Source organism: Mangifera indica, chromosome 7 (assembly GCF_011075055.1).
Source record: "Mangifera indica cultivar Alphonso chromosome 7, CATAS_Mindica_2.1, whole genome shotgun sequence".
In the NCBI taxonomy this organism is placed as follows: domain Eukaryota; kingdom Viridiplantae; phylum Streptophyta; class Magnoliopsida; order Sapindales; family Anacardiaceae; genus Mangifera; species Mangifera indica.
Window position 1 is genome coordinate 18,818,958 of NC_058143.1, and position 19,044 is coordinate 18,838,001.

The following is a 19,044-nucleotide window of genomic DNA, read 5'->3' on the forward strand; positions in this document are numbered from 1 at the left end:
GTTGTTCCATCTCCATCTGTTGTTGATGTTGTTGTTGTTGCTCCACCTCTTCATATTGGTTTTCACTTTCTTGTGAATGAAAATCATCTATAAATTGATTTTCATTCACATTTGATATATGTGAATATTGACCAAATCTTCGTGAACCGGAAGAATTTCCACTACTTGCCATTTTTTAATAATAAATGAAATTAATTATATAAATAAATTATATGATTAATTATAAAAGATAATAAAAAAATAATAAATAAAATTAATTATAGAAATAAATTCTATAATTAATTATGAATTGTATAAAAAAAATTGAAATTGAAATTAATAAAAAATTAAGAAAGAATTTAATTAAATTTAAGAAAATTTAATTGAATTGAAAGATTGAGAGAATATTAAGAGTTTAAAGAATGAGAATGAGAGTTTGAAGGATTAAGTGAGAGAGTAGAGAGAGATTGAGATTTGAGAGAATAGAATTTAAAGTGATATATATAGAAAAAAACTTTTTTTAAAAAAATAAGAAATAGGGGGGGGTGAATGAAATTCCAAAAAATTGCAGGGGACCAACGGTCCCCTGCAATTCACTGAAAATTGCAGGGGACCAACGGTCCCCTGCAATTCACTGAAAATTGCAGGGGACCGTTGGTCCCCTGCAAATCTCCTTCAAAGGCAACGGTTCCCTGCGCAGGGAACCGTTGCCTTTTTTAATAAAATTCAAAAAATTTTCAAAAAATTTTCAAATTTTTTTCGGTTCAGCACAGTAAACCGTCGGTTCATAAACCGGTTTGAACCGGCGGTTCCACGGTTTCAATTTATGTGAACCGGAACCGAACCGTAGAACCACGGTTTCGGTTCCGGTTTAGCCCGGTTCCGGGTCTGCTGGTTCCGGTTTCAGGTTTAGCCGGGCCGGTTTCGGTCCGGTTCACGGGCCAAACCGGCCCGTGGCCAGGTCTAGAAGAGAGGATCTAGCTGACAAGATAACTGCCGAAAGTTTATATGTGGTAACCTATGTAGCAAAAAATATGATAAATAAAAAAGAAAGAATACTTATAAATATAAAAAATATAAGAGTTTTTTAATTAGTATTAAACTTTTTATTACAAAAATATATAAATCTGTATAATATAAAAATGAATAATAAAAAAAGAATAAAGAAAAAAAAAACTATAAATAGAAATCATAAAATTAATTGTAAATTGTTTTTGCGTAAACATATATAGATATTTAAGAAGAAAACAATAATACACACTAATTTATATAGTATGCCAAAGAGGAGATAAGAAACACATCGAAAAGTAGAAAATAGATGAATTCAGTGTGAGATTTAGAGACACTTAGGGTTTGAAAGTATAAAAGATATGTGTTTAATTGATTTTATATTTTTTTTTAAAAAAGAAACACGTTTCTTTCTTGGAAACGCATTTCAAAATTTTTCAAAAATTTTGAAACACCCTCGAAATGTTTTATATAAGTTTTAGAAATGAAAATGTTTCTGAAATGTGAAAACGCACCTCATGGTGAATTTCTACGCTTCCTAGTTGGTAATTATTCCTACTTCTATTAGGGGTGAATTTAAGTTAAATTAAATCTAAATAAGAGTTAATTTGAATTTGATTTGAATTCAAAGCTGCCGGTTCAAACTTCAATTGGAAAACAATAGCCACATAAAGGGAGAAGAATTGTCAGAGAAGTTGAAGAATTGCTAAAGAAGTAAACAAGAATTGCCAATAAGGCAACCTACCATACCAACGTCGATCTCAAGCTGGATGAGTTGAAATTGCCTTAACTGGGGTTTTATTTGTTCAAACCAAATGAATTAAACCCAAATTGACTTGACTCGAATTGCAAACCTATTAGAAACTAGAATTTTACATATAGAGGCTTTTTCTCACACTTTATATATCGAGATTTCTAATCAACCTTGGTGCAACCAGCACGCTTAAGTAGTTATCCTCTGTTTGCAGCAATAAATCCTTCCATTTCAAAACAGAGATACCCAATTAAACAATCCATTTGCATTTAATCTGGACGATATGATGATTCATGGTCTAACATAATGCATTTCTTGGAAAGGACCTTCTTATTTTCTTATTGCTTAACCATGAACTACAAATCAGTGGAGCAACCTTCAAGCTCCATATATATAGTTAAGTTCCTTGGCTATGATCAGTGCATGCAGAAATAGCTTAAAATTTTAGTAGCTAACAATGGAGATTGAGGTTGAAGTTATCTCCAAGGAGACAATAAAACCCTCTTCTCCAACTCCACACCATCTTCACCATTATCAATTCTCCTATATTGATCAATTATCTCCATCTGTCTTTGTCCCTTTGATCTACTTCTACGATATTCTTGATCACAAACTTGGCAACAATGATGTTTTAAGCAACCTGAAATCATCTTTGTCCAAGGTTCTCTGTCATTATTATCCATTAGCCGGCTGCCTGAAACATAACCATGCAGACTGCAACGATGATGGCGCGGTTTTCTTGAAGGCTCAAGTCAGTTGCCAACTCTCGCAGTTCATCCAAGAACCACTTCAACTGAGCTCAATAAATTCCTCCCTTGTGATCATCAGAAACAACATGGGCTGGAAAATTCCGTCCTTGCCATCCAAGTCAACTTCTTTAACTGTGGCAGTTTTGCCACTGGTGTTCTCATTTCACACAAGATTGCAGATGCTTCATCAATGATAACGTTTATCAAGAACTGGGCTGCTAATGCTCCTGGAGAAAGCGCCAATTTTTGTCCACAATTTGTGTCTGCCACTCTCTTCCCACCTAAAGATGTAGGTGGGTTATCTAGCACAGAAGCTGTTCCAAAGAGAAAAACATTGTGATGAAGAGGTTTGTTTTTCAGTGGCTCTAAAATAGCAGCTCTCAGAGAAAAATATTCTGATAAACCCACCTTAGAATATAACAAGATACATCCAACGCGTATGGAGGTGTTATCATCTTTTATATGGAGTCGTTTTGCTGCCTCCACTGAAAAAAAGATTGGGTTTCAAAGGCCTTACATGCTGGTTCATGCACTGAATTTGCGTAAGAGAATGCATGAGCCACTACCAGATGATTCATTTGGGAATATAGCTGGACCGTCAGGGATTATTGTTTCAGAGGATTCAGAATCCAAAGATTTGTATTGTCTAATCAGAAAGTTTAGAAATGCAATAAGCAAAATCAACAGGGATTATGTGATGAAACTGCTGGCTGGCGCCATGGAAAACTTTGGTTTTTCTGCAACGAATGATGAAAGATTGAAAAAGCAGAGATGGTCATCTTCTGGTACACAAGTCTTTGCAGGTTTCCCGTATATGAAGCTGACTTTGGGCTGAGGAGGCAATTATGGGTAGCTTGGGTGGCTTACCTTCCAGGAATTTAGTTGCTTTAATGGACACCAGAGATGGAGATGGAATTGAGGCATGGGTTCACATGACAGAAGAAGACATGGCCAAATTTGAAATGACCAACATCTGCTTTCTTATCTTTCTCCAACCTCAAACCCATAATATTTCTCTTGTAATAAACAACTATAATGAATATATTTATATATATTTGGAATAAATATTTATGTGCTTATTTGAGCTTTGTTACTATATATCATTGCTCTTATATTTCATTGATGATGTCCTCCTGCAACACTTTCTTTGTATCTATCTATGTACTTTATTAAAGCCCAGGCTGTATACTTATACAAGGATGGCGCTGAGAGAGATTTCTGCTGTTTTCAATTCTGAACTTTGTAAGATACTGAACTAAAGTTCATAACAAACCAAGAGAAAAATCAGTCCTAAAAAGTAATCTCAGTAGACATACAAAATTTCGGTGGCTCAAGCAATGTGTTTATGTTGCAGAAAGCCGCTGTTCTTATTATTAATTTGAAGAAAATAGTCAATTCAAACTTGGTTCAAATTTGAAATCGTCAACTCGAGCTTTAATTGGTAAACAATAACGTTACAGAAAGAGAAAAATTGTTAGAGAAAATCAAAATTGCCAGGGAAGTAAAAGAATCACTGAAGAAGTAAAAAAAAATGGCCGACAAAGCAAACTACGATGCCAAGGTTGATCTCTAGCTGGGTTGCAAGTTCCAGAAGTTGAAATGCGTAACCTTTTAATTTTTTGAAACTAAACTGTTGAGATGTAATTTAGTGATTTCACCGAAATATCAGTGTTTTCCTTTACAGATAAAGTATTTACTTGCTTCTCCTATAGCATTGAAGGGTGTTGGAAGCCTTCTTTTCATCTTTGGAAGTTCTCTGGGAGATTATCTTTTGGTTGGTATTGTGGTCTCTCTCTGGTTTTTTGAAATTGGCAATAACATGAATTAACTACATTAACTCCATTTTTTATTTTTTTGTTGTGGTGCAGCTTCTGCATCAGGCTATTGCTACTCCTATTCTATATGATTTCTACAACTATGATGCTGTTAAAAGGGAATTCGGTCAAACCTTTTCAAAGTTTACACAGGTTAGTAATTAAGATTTAATTTGCTGTAAGCTCAGTTGGTACCCTCTTCCCCTTTCGTTTAGAATTTCCTTAAATTTTATTGTGGTTGTGACATTGTTTTAAATCTTTTTTCCTTGTCTTTTCGCATGAAGAACTCAATGCCAAGATGAAAACTGAAGAAAGAGGCTCCCAAAACCAAAACTTTATAAAGAATTATATTCTGTTATGCCCGGTTCTAGTTTCACGGTCGATATCTGACTCTGCCTGGATGTAGTCTAGGATCTAGTTTTGTATGATTCCATGTTTGAAGTTGGTTTTTTTGTCTTTAAATTAGTTAAAAAGAAGTTGTTTACTTGTTATTGAACTGAATTTATGGAGACTTGTCTTGGTTAATCAATCATGGGAAGCAGATTTGATGAAGTTGGCCTGATTTTATTGACTTATTTCATAATCGATGGGAATGCATTGGAACTCCTAATGCTCCTTCTGAATGTGCCCTATTCATGCTTTGTTGCTTTATCTTAATCACGACGGTTAACAAAACTTGATCTGCAACAAATTTGGACGCATGCTTCCAACGCGTGTTGAGGCCTCATCATCTTTTATATGGAGTCGATTCACTGCTTCCTCTGGAACGAAGATAGGGGTTGAGAGGCTTCGCATGTTGTTTCATCCGGTGAACGAAGATAAACTACTTAAAGTTTACGTCTTTTATTCTAACCTTTAAATTACATTTCATTTGTCCATGCTATTGCACTATAAGATCATGACCATTAATGTGGTTAGGTCGCATCTACATCTAATAATTGATTCGAACCAAATTTAAAATAAACAAGAGTTAATTTGAACTTTTCTCGAATTCAAAACTACCATCTCGAATTCAAAGAAAAGTCATTAAAAAATAATTGTTGGAGAAATAGAAATATAGTCAAAGTAGAAAGGAAACAATCGCTATCAAGACATACTTCGACAATAACATTGATCTCGAATTAAAATTACTTCAACTCGTTGTTTGATTTGAATTAATTCAATTTGAATTATCAGTATGTTAGAACTTACACACACACACACACACATATATATATAGAGAGAGAGAGATACCAACACTTAAACAATCCTCTTTATATTAATTTAAATGATTAGATGTTCTCTTCTATTTATATACCCACATCTAAGTCAATTCACAATCAATATGAGATTCCTAAGCCTGTGTGTGCGCGCACACACATACACACACACATATATATATGAGAAATTGAAATTTTTATCTTTTTTTTTTTTACTGTGTATACATTTATACCACTTATTTTAAAACTTAAACAAAAATACCACAACAGTAATATATTTTTCTAAAATACCCGTATTAATATAACTTATGCAGAAAGAAAAAATATCATCTATATTTTTTTTCTTAGCCTTCTAGTAAGGAAGGAATCATTGCAATATGGAAAAAAAAATCTTCAACAAAGAAGACACGTGATTGAACAATAAAACTTGCATATTATGTATTTTTTTTTTATGAACAATTAAAAATCAAATAATATATGGTAGATTCATATTCATAACTTTCTGTGAAATTTAATTTTGTTGTGATTTCATATTATTAGATTATCTAATATTGTTATTTTATATTATTTTTATTATTTAAAGTTGTTATAATATTGTATTAATAGTTATAAAATATAAAATTTTAAATCTGAAAAGTTTTTAGATAATACAGACAGACGAGCAGGTTCGATGATAACTATTCCCTTTTTCATCAATTCGGTAAGAGCGAAATCCTTCTCAATCATCCAAATAGGTTAGCGTCACCAACCTCTTGACTTTAACACTAACCCTTGACGGCAACGCCGACCCCCTCCTGGATTTATTATTTTTGAGTTCTCTTTCATATAGTAAAATAAACTCATTTGCAATATTTTAATTTATATGGGCTCTACTGTTGAAAGAATCTTTCATGCAGTAAAATAAAATCATTTGCAATATTTTAACTTATATGGGCCCCATTGTTGGAAGAAAATTTAGAAATAAAATCAAGTTATTTGCAATATTTTAACTTAAATGTATGGGCCTATTGCATGAAGGAGAACTAAAAATAAATAAATCCAGAAGGGGGGTTGGTGACGCTAACCCATTCTTCATTTGAAAATTTTTCAGATTTAAAATTTTATATTTTATAATTATTAATATAATATTATAATAACTTTAAACAATAAAAATAATATGAGATAAAAATATTAAACAATCTAACAATATAAAATCACAATAAAATTAAATTTCATATAAAGTCATGAACATAAATCTACCATACATTATTTAATTTTTAATTGTTCATAAAAAAACACATAACATATTAACCTGAATGTAGATGATTTTACTGTGAAATATTTGTAACAAATATTAATTCTCTAAATAAATTTAGTAATTTTTGTTTCTCTCACACTAAAAGACTGAGGAAAAAGAGAGAGATAATATTCTCTCTTTCTGCATAAGTTACATCAATGAAGGTATTTTAGGGAAATAAAATACTATTATGATATTTTTGTTTAAGTTTTGAGATGAATGACATGTTTGTATACATGGTAAAAAAAAAGAGTAAAAATTTCAGTTTCCCTATATATATATATATATATATATATATATATATATATATATATATATATATATATATATATATATATATAATTGTCAACAATTCTACGTATCAATTTTCAATTTACAAACACAAATGTATATAGTAAAATCTCAAATTCTCATTCTCTAATTTTAAAAAACTCAAACACTCACTCATGATTTAGAAAATTAATAATTTTTCTTTAAAATTAAGTTAAAGTTAAGGGTAAAATATCATTTAATAATAATATTTAAAGTTTATATCATTTTACCCCCTTAATTTAAAAAACTAATAGTTTCCCCTAAAATTAAGTTTTGAAAAATGATATTTTCCCCCTACCTAGGGTTTCCAATTTTGTCGACAAATTTTCAGCTAACAATGGCCGATCTCTCTCTCTTTTGGTGTTGTCTCTCTCTTCGGTGCTCAATATCGGATCAAAGATATATAGATTTGACGAAATCCAGATGAAGAGTCTCTTCATTTGGATTCCGTCAAATCCAGATGGTGTTAGTCTGATATTGAGTACCAGAGGGAGAGACGACATTGGGAGGGAGAGAGATCGATTATCGTTGGCCAAAAATTTATCGGCGAAATTGGAAACCTTAGGTAGAGGGAAGTGTCGCTTTTCAAAACTTAATTTTAAGAAAAATTGTTAGTTTTTCAAATTAAGGGGGTAAAATGATATAAACTTTAAATATTATTTTTAAATAACGATTTTGTCCTTAACCTTAACTTAATTTTGGATAAAATTATTAGTTTTTCAAATCATAGGTATATATTTAAGTTTTTAAAAGTTAAAAAGTGGGAGGTTAGGATTTCACTATACGTTGGGTGGGAATAAGTCTTTTGGCCCAGAGTCAATGGGTGCTGACAGCAATAAAGACACTAATAGGCCGGTGAACAATCATATGCATATACAAATAGCAAGTTAGTAGAGCTAATATTCAACTTTATTTTTTTAATTAAGTTTGATCTGGACCATATAATGATTCATGGTTTACTGTAATGTATTTCTACTAAATTTCTTGAAAAGGACCTTCTCAATTCCTTATTACTTAACTGTGAATTACAAAATCAGTGGAGCTACCTGCAGGCTCTATATAGAGTTAAGTTCCATGGGCCATGGAATTAGTGCACAGTAGCTAACAATGGAGATTGAGGTAGAAGTTATCTCCAAAGAGACAGTCAAACCCTCTTCTCCAACTCCGCACCATCTTCACCATTACCAATTCTCCTTTCCAGATCAATTATCTCCATCTGTCTATATCCCTTTGATCTACTACTACGATATTCTTGATCACAAACTTGGCAACAGTGATGTCTTCAGCAACCTGAAATCATCTTTATCTAAGGTTCTCTGTCATTATTATCCATTAGCTGGCTGCCTTAAACACAACTATGTAGACTGCAACGATGATGGTGTGGTTTTCTTGAAGGCTCAAGTCAGTTGCCAACTCTCACAATTCATCCAAGAGCCACTTCTTACTGAGCTCAATAAATTCCTCCCTTATGATCGTCAGAAACAATATGGGCTTGAAAATTCAGTCCTTGCCATCCAAGTCAACTTCTTTAACTGTGGCAGTTTTGCCATTGGTGTGCTCATTTCACACAAGATTGCAGATGCTTCATCAATGATCACGTTTATCAAGAATTGGGCTGCTACCGCTCGTGGAGAAAGCGCCAATTTTTGTCCACAATTTGTGTCTGCCATCCTCTTCCCACCTAAAGATGTAGGTGGGTTATCTAGCACAGAAGCTGTTCCCACAAAGGAAAATATTGTGATGAAGAGGTTTGTTTTCAGTGGCTATAAAATAGCTGCTCTCAGAGAAAAATATTCTGATAAACCCACCTTAGAAGATAACAAGATACATCCAACGCGTGTGGAGGTGTTATCATCTTTTATATGGAGTCGTTTTGCTGCCTCCACTGGAACAAAGATTGGGTTTGAAAGGCCTTACATGCTGGTTCAAGCAGTGAATTTGCGTAAGAGGATGCATGAGCCACTACCAGATGATTCATTTGGGAATATAGCTGGACCGTCTGGGATAATTGTTTCAGAGGATTCAGAATCGAAAGATGTCTATAGTCTAATCAGAAAGTTTAGAAATGCAATAAGCAAAATCAACGGGGATTATGTGATGAAACTGCAGGCTGGCGCCATGGAAGACTTTGGTTTTTCTGTAACGAATGATGAAAGATTGAACAAAGCAGAGATGGTCAACTTCTGGTATTCAAGTCTTTGCAGGTTTCCTGTGTATGAAGCTGACTTTGGGTGGGGGAGGCCAATATGGATAGCTTGGGGTGGCTTGCCTTACAGGAATTTAGTCACTTTAATGGACACCAAAGATGGAGATGGAATTGAGGCATGGGTTCACATGACAGAAGAAGACATGGCCAAATTTGAAAATGACCACCATCTGCTTTCTTATCTTTCTCCAACCTCAAACCCATAATATTTCTATTTTAATGAATATATTTATATATATTTGGAATAAATATTTGTGCTTATTTGAGCTTTCTTTGTATTACTTTGTGCACTGTACTAAAGCCCAGGCTGTACTTAAAAAAGGGATTGGCCCTGAGAGAGAATTCTGTTGTTTTTAATTCTAGACTTGGAAAGATATTGAGCTAAAGTTGCACAATAAACCAAGAGAAAAATCAAGGCAATGAAAAAAAACTCACTAACACACAAATTTATGTGGAGCGGTTGTTTTTATTATTAATCTGAAGAAAAATCTGGCAAAACTCATATATTATGCATACTACTAGGGTTTCTGTTTAAAATGATACATTGATTGACCCAGAGTATCCTAACTAAAAAACTCATATGCAAGAGTTGGTATAAAATTTATTCCTTTTAGGCTGTATCATTAAGTAGGTAGAGATGCCACAAGTTTTGCCTTTGTCTTGAAATGGACTACTAGTTTCATTGACAACCTGCTTTCTATGACATTTTCGATTTAATTACAAGTCAACTCAACCTAATCAATAATCATATGAAGCAATTTCTGATTGAATTATGGGATTGTAATGAGTTAAAGTCAAAGAACAAAAATTGTAATAAATTCAAGTGAACCCAATTTTTGAGTCAGCAAATGATTTTAATTCATGTTTCCGCTGATATTTGGAGTCGCTTTGCTTATGAACATTTCCTGTGCTTCTGGTTTCTATTTGTTTATTGTAGTTCGAATGAAACGGAATATTGTAACACCCTACTTTGGGTACAGACCCTTAACGGTAATTATTATTATTTTAAGGCCAAAGAACTATTTCCCACCCAAGGTATGCTGCAATGTCAAGTGTCCCCCCTTTATCTATAAGTGGTTGCAATTCAGCCCAAGAGCTTCCGAGATCAGCCCAAGCAGAGTCTCCCCAAACTTCCTTATTTCATCGCAGTAGTCGATCATTGTATCTCTGCAAGTTGGTCAAACATGTAAAGTTCAGGTCTTTTTGAAAGGAGAAAATTAAGTTTCATATTAAAATGCATACCTGCAAACTGCAGGCAATTCATCAGGATCAGGCAGGCGAGGAGCCATATGACAAAATAATGTATCTCTCCAATTAGCTACTTGTGCTCCATATAAATCAAAATTGCTATGAAAGGTCGCTGTTCTTGTTTCATCACGAGAATAAAACCCTTTCTTTACCTCGGCATCCTGCTCATGAAATCTGCGTACGCCATCAATCATTTCCTCCAATAGGTTCAATGGAATTCCATGATTGACCACCTGTAAGAATCCCCACTTCTCACAGACATTTCCAACTTTGCTGATTATTTCACAGTTTAGGCTTGGATCTTTATCAATGCCTTGAAAATCAATGGGAGGAATGGTAAACTTGCAGTCTCCAGAAGCTGATTTTTCACCGGGCTCATATTGCTCATCGATAAAAATCCGAGGAAGTTTTGCAGCTCCAGAATCTACAAGCCCTTTTACACCCGTTTTGGAGTCATCAAAAGCCTTTAATTCACTTATTCGGTCATATGTGGAATTCCCTTGAGAAATTTCGCTTGAGCTTGTGATCGCCATTTTCTTTGCTTATGCTAATGGAAGCTGTATATGACTCTTATGATGTACTAGAAGTAATATATAAGAAAAAAAAAACAAGAAAGCCATTTCTACAAGTAATTAGAACTAACCTTCAGGAATTCTGCAGCCTGAATTAGCTTGAGAGTCACAAATCCATCTCATTAGTTTGTAGGATATAAAAAGCTAACTTCCTTAATCCTTATCATGAATTCATTTTCATTTTGCTATAAATGGCAAGATCCATCTCATCAATTTGTAGGATACAAAGAGCTAGCCAGCTTCCTTAATCCTTACATAAGTTCACTTTCAGCTTGCTATAAATGACAAGATAATATTTCTTCTGTTTTATATTGGTGGAATACAAAATCTATTGCTATAACCAGATAGCTTTCTACATTTTTTAACTGTTATCCAAAACATATATAAATATATATTCACCCATTCTGTACCTTCTTCCATGACTTACTAAAACTGCATTTTCTTCTTTTGCCTGTACTTAATTAGTTTCTTTATATTGCTTTTCGGATTTCAGAAGCATCACTAATTTCAATCAACTTTTTCCTTTTTAAACTTTGTGAAACTTGATCGTATTTATAGAGTTCTTTCAAAATATATTAAATATTTCTTTGAATGTTCATGGCACCAAGCTTGAAACTAATAAAAATGCAAATCTTATCTATTTTCCCTGGTTTGGCGAAAACGTTGACATTACGTACATTTATCAAATTATCAAACATGAATTTATAGATACCCATGAATTACAATGTTATGATTTAAAAGGGTAGAAAATTACAGGTATTAATCAACTTTGATTTCCCTATCACAAGCTTTAATGGAAATGACAATTCAGCCCTCCAAATTGGGTTTCCAGCCCACCCTTCTTCGAACTAGAAGAAGATTCTCTAATAAAAATGGTTACAGAGATGGAAACGATTAAAATTCCAATAATAAGAACATGACAAAAATGAAAATAAATATATCATCAACTCATCTTGTCCCTGACCCATCCCTTCTTTGCTATTTGGAGTTTAAACAACACTTATAAATATACAATATACAAACACCTAGGCAAGTGACAGTGAAATAAAAGATGTGTCTGATAAAGCAAATAAATAACTATTATTATCATTTCTTGTGCTTTACAGTATATCACGAGAATAATAACCCTAATAAGATATTAATCATATTAGAATAAAAATTCTAATCACATTCTAATGTCTATTTGTGTGATGAATATTTTAGAGCAATTTGAAAGCTTTTTAACATATTCTTTGAATGCTCTTTGTTCCAACCTGCCACTATGGATTGGGCCTAATAAACTCTTGAATTCAAGCCAGTCGTGGCATTATACCATACTATATTGATGGCCTCAAAGGTCTTCTCATCAGAACCATTGGACTGAAAGGCCGTCCAATCCTGAGTTTTTAGTGGCCAACATTGGAGATCTTATGCTTGCTTTCCTATCTTTCATATAATAGGAAGATCATGGATGGTTAAACAATTAATTTCCAATTGAAATGAATGTAATTACATTTATATTTGATTTGGCAGGTAATAACAAAATGGCAAATTCATAAGCGTGGTGGATGAGTAGTAGCAAACGGTGTAGGACCAAGATTGTCACTGTCAAGCTTTTTCCGCACAGATGAAGTCTCATGCTGGAGACACTATGGTACTTCTGCGCTGCTTCATTGCTGGCTATGAACTTGGCAATGGAGATTAACAAAATTCCCATTATCATCGTCAAGTTCAACCAATCTTTGTTAAAATAATTGCCTCACCAAAGTACCCAACAGAGTGATTTGCTACAGTTTTGATGGATTTAAGATTGGACTGTGACAATTTTAAGAATTAGTGTTTTCAAGCTTCAATTACAAGTTTCAAACTTGTAAAAGGTCAAATGAGTATATTTCGGCTTTTGATGAGTTTGAATTTGAACTGATGACAGTTAAATGACAAATTTTTAGACTTACGGAAGGCCAATTTGTTCTGTTTGGAGTTTTTATAAGTTTGGGTGAATGACAATTCTGATTGGTTTGGATTTAACAATATAGGTAGCACTTCCAGTGGATTTAAATTTGGACAGACGGCAGTTGCACGAGCTAAAGTTTCCAAACTTGAGTCGTAAAAACTGTCTTATTCTTCTGAATTTCTTCCAAAAATTTTAATATAAAATTACTATTTTAGTGTTGATTTATTAAGATGAGAATGTTTTTGTGGCTTTGGGATATGTGTAAATCACTCTATCTTTTTTATTCATGACATTACTGTTGAATTGTTTGCTTATGATGCTGACACTTTGACTGATAAATCTCATCTTTGGGATTAGTCAAAATATTTGATCACTCATCCATTCTAGACCTTAAGTTGCGCATGGTATATCTCGTCAATATCAAATTTCTTATCCTCTTTCTCGTTACGGTTACTTCTCTTAATAGTAAACTTCAAGACTCAGAATCGCAGGACCTTACACACGAGCGAAAATGGTGACCACTGTTGCACATGAAGCACAGGTGACAACTGAACCAAGCTACGATCGAACAAGTGAATTAAAAGCTTTCGATGACACAAAAGCTGGTGTTAAAGGGCTCGTTGATGCTGGAATTGACAAGATTCCCAGGATATTCTATAGCCAGCCCGATGCTACTCAGGTTTCTAGTGCAACAGAATATAAGCTTCCAATTATCGACCTGGAAGGACTTGATGAAGATCCCGTTCAACGCAAGGAGATTGTCGAAAGAGTTCGAAACGCTTCGGAGACTTGGGGGTTCTTTCAGGTTATCAATCATGGGATTCCAGAGAGCGTCCTGGAGGAGATGAAGGATGGAGTTCACAGGTTTTATGAGCAAGATTTTGAGGTGAAAAAACAGTGGTACTCCCGTGATTATACCAGAAAATTGATCTACAATAGCAATTTTGACTTATACGCAGGACGAGCAACCAACTGGCGGGATACCATGTTTTGTTACTTGGCTCCTCATCCTCCCCGGGCTGAAGAGTTACCAGCTGCTTGCAGGTATATATACGTATTTTTTTACTATTTAAGGAAAATTTATACATCAAGTAAATATTGTTGAATTATTGGAAACAATAAAATTATATATATTTATTTTAAGAGTATAAATGAATATATACTTAATTTGTATCATTATATATGATTATTTGATTTTATATTAAAAATAAAGTAACATATTTTCATATAATGATACAAATAAGTGTATTGTATTCAAATTTAGTATACATGATTGTAATTAATACATTTAAATGACATAATCTGAATAGATGCCGTTAGTGTGACATTTTAAACTTTATTAAACCTTTGATGAGTTCATCAATCTACCATTACCCATTTAAAGTTCCCATTCATGAGGTTAATGGAATACTACGATATCTCTAAAATACTGGATTTTAATTTAATATTTTAGAGTATATGTATGGATTATACGCAATTAGATTGCATGATTTTATTCCGTTCATGCATAATAAATTTGACATTACCATCATGCAGAGATATACTCATGGAGTACTCGAAGCACGTAATGGAACTTGGCTATGTATTGCTCGAATTATTATCAGAGGCTCTTGGTTTGAAACCAAGTCACCTGAAAGACATGAATTGTGCTGAGGGGCTTTTATTACTTTGCCATTACCATCCGCCATGCCCACAGCCAGAATTAGCAATCGGCACATCCAGGCACTCGGACAATGGCTTTCTCACTGTACTTCTACAAGACCATATGGGTGGCCTCCAAGTTCTTCATCAAAACCAGTGGGTTGATGTGCCCCCCACCCCTGGTGCTCTTGTGGTTAACATTGGAGATCTTCTGCAGGCAGGTTGTGTTATTTTTCACCAGTCATATGTAAAGAATTTGCTCATTAGTTATGTTTTTCTCTGATATTTTTGCAGCTGATATCAAATGACAAATTCATAAGCGTGGAGCATAGAGTAATGGCGAACCGAGTAGGGCCAAGAATATCAGTGGCGGGCTTTTTCAGCACAGGTCTTCAGACAGATTGCTCAGCGAGACTTTATGGGCCAATCCAGGAGTTGTTATCAGAAGAGAATCCTCCAAAGTACAGGGAAACCACGGTGAAAGATTATTTCTCATATTTTCATGGAAAAGGTCTCGATGGGACTTCTGCGCTGCTTCATTTCAGGTTATGAGCTAGTCAAGGAAGACGAAATGAATATCTGTATAATTAAACAGATGGTTTTTATGAAATATTAGCACTTGTATGGAATTGTTTAATACCTTGCCTGTTTACATATATCCTACTTGTAATCGTGTTCAAAAACTATACATGATTTGTATTTTCTAGTTGTTGATGGGTGTGTTTCTTCTGTGGAAGGAATTATTTCTTAACAAAACGGATGATAATCTCGAGAATTATACATTGGCTGTAGAATTTCAATGTGACAATATAAGTTTTCTCATTCAAGCTCTGGCCTGCTTCACTGGCATTATTTCGTAAGTAATATTATGTGTATATATTTTGAATACACAATTGTACATACATTTATATATGTCATCATATGATTAAGTGTTACTTTATCTTTAATTCAAAATTACTCAATTATATAACGACACGTATAAATGTATACATATTTATATACAAAAAAATGAGTATACGTAATTTTATTAATTATTTCATTGTTATGGGTGCATCAGATGGCAAATATATTAAAATTGTTATAATCTAACTGTAGAGTATTCAACAATATTGAAATATCATTTATTGAAACCGAGAACTGCAAACATATTCAGTAGCCTCCAGATTTATGTGGCTGCAATGACCATCAAACTAGATCCTTATCACAAACCCATCAAAACTTGACCATAATTACATGTCGTTCATCATTAATTAATTATAGATGAAGTGGTTTTATTTGTAGCATCAGAAAAGAAACCGTGTGGTCTGGCTATGGATTATGCTATAGCACGTCACATTTGTGTTCGGTCTGGAATGGGAAAAATCAACAACAGTAGTCCAATTCCAGATTGCCCAGTTTTTTTAAAAACCTGCAGGAATTAAAATTAATACACTAAATTATGATTCAGATGGTTTTTCTTTTTTATCTGAGACCAAGAATTATAAATTCATGATGGAACAAATAATATGTGATGCGACTAGATTACTGTTAGATACTTTGTTATTCATTTGGATTAATATGACCAGAGATGTATGGATTTCAAACCTAGATCAGAGCGAGACCTGGAAGGAAAAACTGGTTGTAGCAGCCAAAATCTGCGTACGCCATCAATCATTTCCTCCAATAGGTTCAATGGAATTCCATGTTTGACCACCTGTAAGCATCCCCACTTCTCACACGCATTTCCAACTTTGCAGATTATTTCACAGCGTAGGCTTGGATCTTTATCAATGCCTTGAAAATCAATGGTAGGAATGGTAAACTTGCAGTCTCCGGAAGCTGATTTTTCACCGGGCTCATATTGCTCATCGACAAAAATCAGTGGAAGTTTTGCAGCTCCAGAATCTATAAGCCCTTTTACACCCGTTTTGGAGTCATCAAAAGCCTTTAATTCAGTTACTCGGTCATATGTGGAATTCCCTTCACAAATTTCACTTGAGCTTGTGATCGCCATTTTCTTTGCTTTTGCTAATGGAAGCTGTAGATATGACTCTTATGATGTGCTAGAAGATAATATATAAGAAAAAGAAGAAGAAAACTACGTACAGGTCCATTTCAACAAGTAATACAACTTGAGAATATTGTTTTCGGGAATTATGCAGCCTCATTTATTTTGAATTAGCTTGAGAGCGAAAAATCCATCTCATTTATTATAAATAGCAAGATAACATAGCTTCTGTTTTGTATTGGTGGGAAGCACAAAATCTGTTGCTAAAACTCGATGGCTTTCTACTTTCCTTTTCGGAAATCAGAAGCAATCACTATTTTCAAATTATCCTTGGTTTGGAGAATACGTTGACAACACGTAAATTTATCAAATTATCAAACATGAATTTATAGATATCTATGAATTACAATGTTATCATTTAAAAGGTTAGAAAATTACAAAGTATTAATCAGCTTCGCTTTTATATGTATGGCTTATTGATGTATATGGTATGCCAATATATAACCATTTTAGCTTTCATAAAACTAAAAACCGTTCTATCATAAAATCGAAGCTTAGACACGATTGTGGTGGTGTCAAGTAGTATCTGATGCAATTCATCGTGTCTATAAGTTTTGTCAAGTCATGACTTGTAAAAAGACAGATTGTGTCAACCCATAATATGGTAAGGTTTAGAGTACGATTCAGGATCTTTTGGAAGATGCCTCTATAGATTTTTAACAAACGGTCTGCTAATAGGTCATGTCAGATTAACCTATTAGTCGGACCCTAGGATTGACCCGCAAATTTTGAACCAACACTTGGAAATTTACAACATACAAACAACTAGACGTGACCTAAAACAAAAGATATAGTTGTTTGATGGACCAGGGCCAATTGATAGTTGGATCTTTCTTCAATTGAGTTTAGACAGCCATTTGAGACAACTTAATAGGTTCAACAAGAAATGAAATACTGCTAACATTAATTTCAATCACAAAATGCAATGTGTTTTAGTTTCCAATCAATATTAATCACTTCAAAATAAGAATCTTAATCCTATTCTAATTTTTTTTTTTTCGGGTGAGAAATATTTTAGAGCATATTTGAAGTTCACTGACATATTACAAGAATGCTTTTTGTCTTCAAGTCTCTCATCACATAGTGGCAATAATGAATCTTGAATTTGCTTGAATGTGACATTCTCCCTCATCTAATTTTGTGATGCTGATAAACTCATGAAATTGCTTGGCTTTTTGTATCCAAGTCTCTCACGACATATTGCACTATTAAAGATGATCTGTATTTGTTGTGACACAGAATTTAGACGAAACAATACACTTAATCTGGGAGAATGACTTATTAGAATTCAGCAAACTCTGGATATTATATAGCCTCACAACTTCCTAAATAAAAGGAAAGATTACAACTCACGTTTACTCTAATAGAAACATGGTTATCAATAAAGGAAATAGTCAAAACAAATAAGCTACTCCCTAGTCAACAAGGATTATTCAGAAACAGAAGATTAAACCTAACAGAAACACCCACAAACTTGACAGTATTTGCATAGTCTTGTCTACTATAGACTTCACAATATCATCCAATGACTTGTTCTTCCTTGTGTAGCTTGTCCTTGCTTCTACTTTTTCATTCTTCACTAGTTGCATTGAACTTAGATGAATTGCATGAGACTTCAATTAGCTATTATATGAATGATGCATGAATCTTCATCTATATATTATATAAACCACATTATTGCGAGACTTTACTGTCACATTGTATTACTTCATGAAATCCAAGTCTAACACGATGTCACACTTATTCATTGGTATTTTTGAGATATTTACCACTCCCTTTCAATGGTCTAAGTGTAGCACTACTTCATGAGCTATCTCATCAAAATGTATGACTTTCTTAATCTCTTTCAAGCCTCAGACTTAACTGTTTAGCCACCCATACTGGGGCAGATTTGTAGTATTAGGAGGCCCACCCTCAAAACTTTAAAAAAAAAAAAAAATGGATACAAAGGCCCACTCTTAAGTTTTCTTAAATTATCGTTACAATCCAAACATTTCCCAAAATCTTTATTCCCTCTAATACTTAAATCACTTCTTCTCTCCAAATTTAAAATTTTGCTTCTTAAAACCTATTTTCAAAATGGAAACGGTTAGACTCGTGTTGTTTTATTGTTTTATTTTACAAATATTATTTTCATCATAAAATTTATGCAACAAAATCTTAAATTAGTGAGTGATTTATACATATTTTTAAATATCTTTATTTTTGTATTGAATGTTGTGCATGTTTGTATATATTAATTGTCAAATTTATATAAGTTGTTTATAGTTGTGTGTTTTTTTTTTTGGGTAACGAGGTCGGATCGT

The 19,044-nt window shown here is 33.5% G+C and overlaps 4 protein-coding genes across 4 annotated transcripts; 3 read left to right on the forward strand and 1 right to left on the reverse strand.

Moving 5' to 3' along the window:
• The first annotated feature begins 2,198 nt into the window (after positions 1-2,198).
• Positions 2,199-2,830, forward strand: LOC123221547 (vinorine synthase-like). Its single transcript, XM_044644375.1, has 2 exons — positions 2,199-2,492; positions 2,570-2,830. Exons 1-2 carry the CDS (start codon positions 2,199-2,201, stop codon positions 2,828-2,830), a joined length of 555 nt encoding a protein of 184 aa, XP_044500310.1.
• A 5,312-nt stretch (positions 2,831-8,142) lies between these two features.
• On the forward strand, positions 8,143-9,563 carry LOC123221796 (stemmadenine O-acetyltransferase-like). The gene has a single exon (XM_044644711.1). It carries the CDS (start codon positions 8,199-8,201, stop codon positions 9,501-9,503), a length of 1,305 nt encoding a protein of 434 aa, XP_044500646.1. The 5' UTR covers positions 8,143-8,198; the 3' UTR covers positions 9,504-9,563.
• A 535-nt stretch (positions 9,564-10,098) lies between these two features.
• On the reverse strand, positions 10,099-16,800 carry LOC123221549 (1-aminocyclopropane-1-carboxylate oxidase homolog). The gene is made up of 3 exons (XM_044644376.1): positions 16,276-16,800; positions 10,540-11,089; positions 10,099-10,464 (listed from the first exon to the last, which is right to left on the reverse strand). The coding sequence occupies exons 1-3, from the start codon at positions 16,682-16,684 to the stop codon at positions 10,365-10,367; spliced, it is 1,059 nt and encodes a 352-aa protein (XP_044500311.1). The 5' UTR covers positions 16,685-16,800; the 3' UTR covers positions 10,099-10,364.
• LOC123221798 (1-aminocyclopropane-1-carboxylate oxidase homolog 1-like) lies at positions 13,454-15,400 on the forward strand. The gene is made up of 3 exons (XM_044644713.1): positions 13,454-14,094; positions 14,587-14,908; positions 14,986-15,400. The coding sequence occupies exons 1-3, from the start codon at positions 13,562-13,564 to the stop codon at positions 15,241-15,243; spliced, it is 1,113 nt and encodes a 370-aa protein (XP_044500648.1). The 5' UTR covers positions 13,454-13,561; the 3' UTR covers positions 15,244-15,400.
• Positions 16,801-19,044: the final 2,244 nt, after the last annotated feature.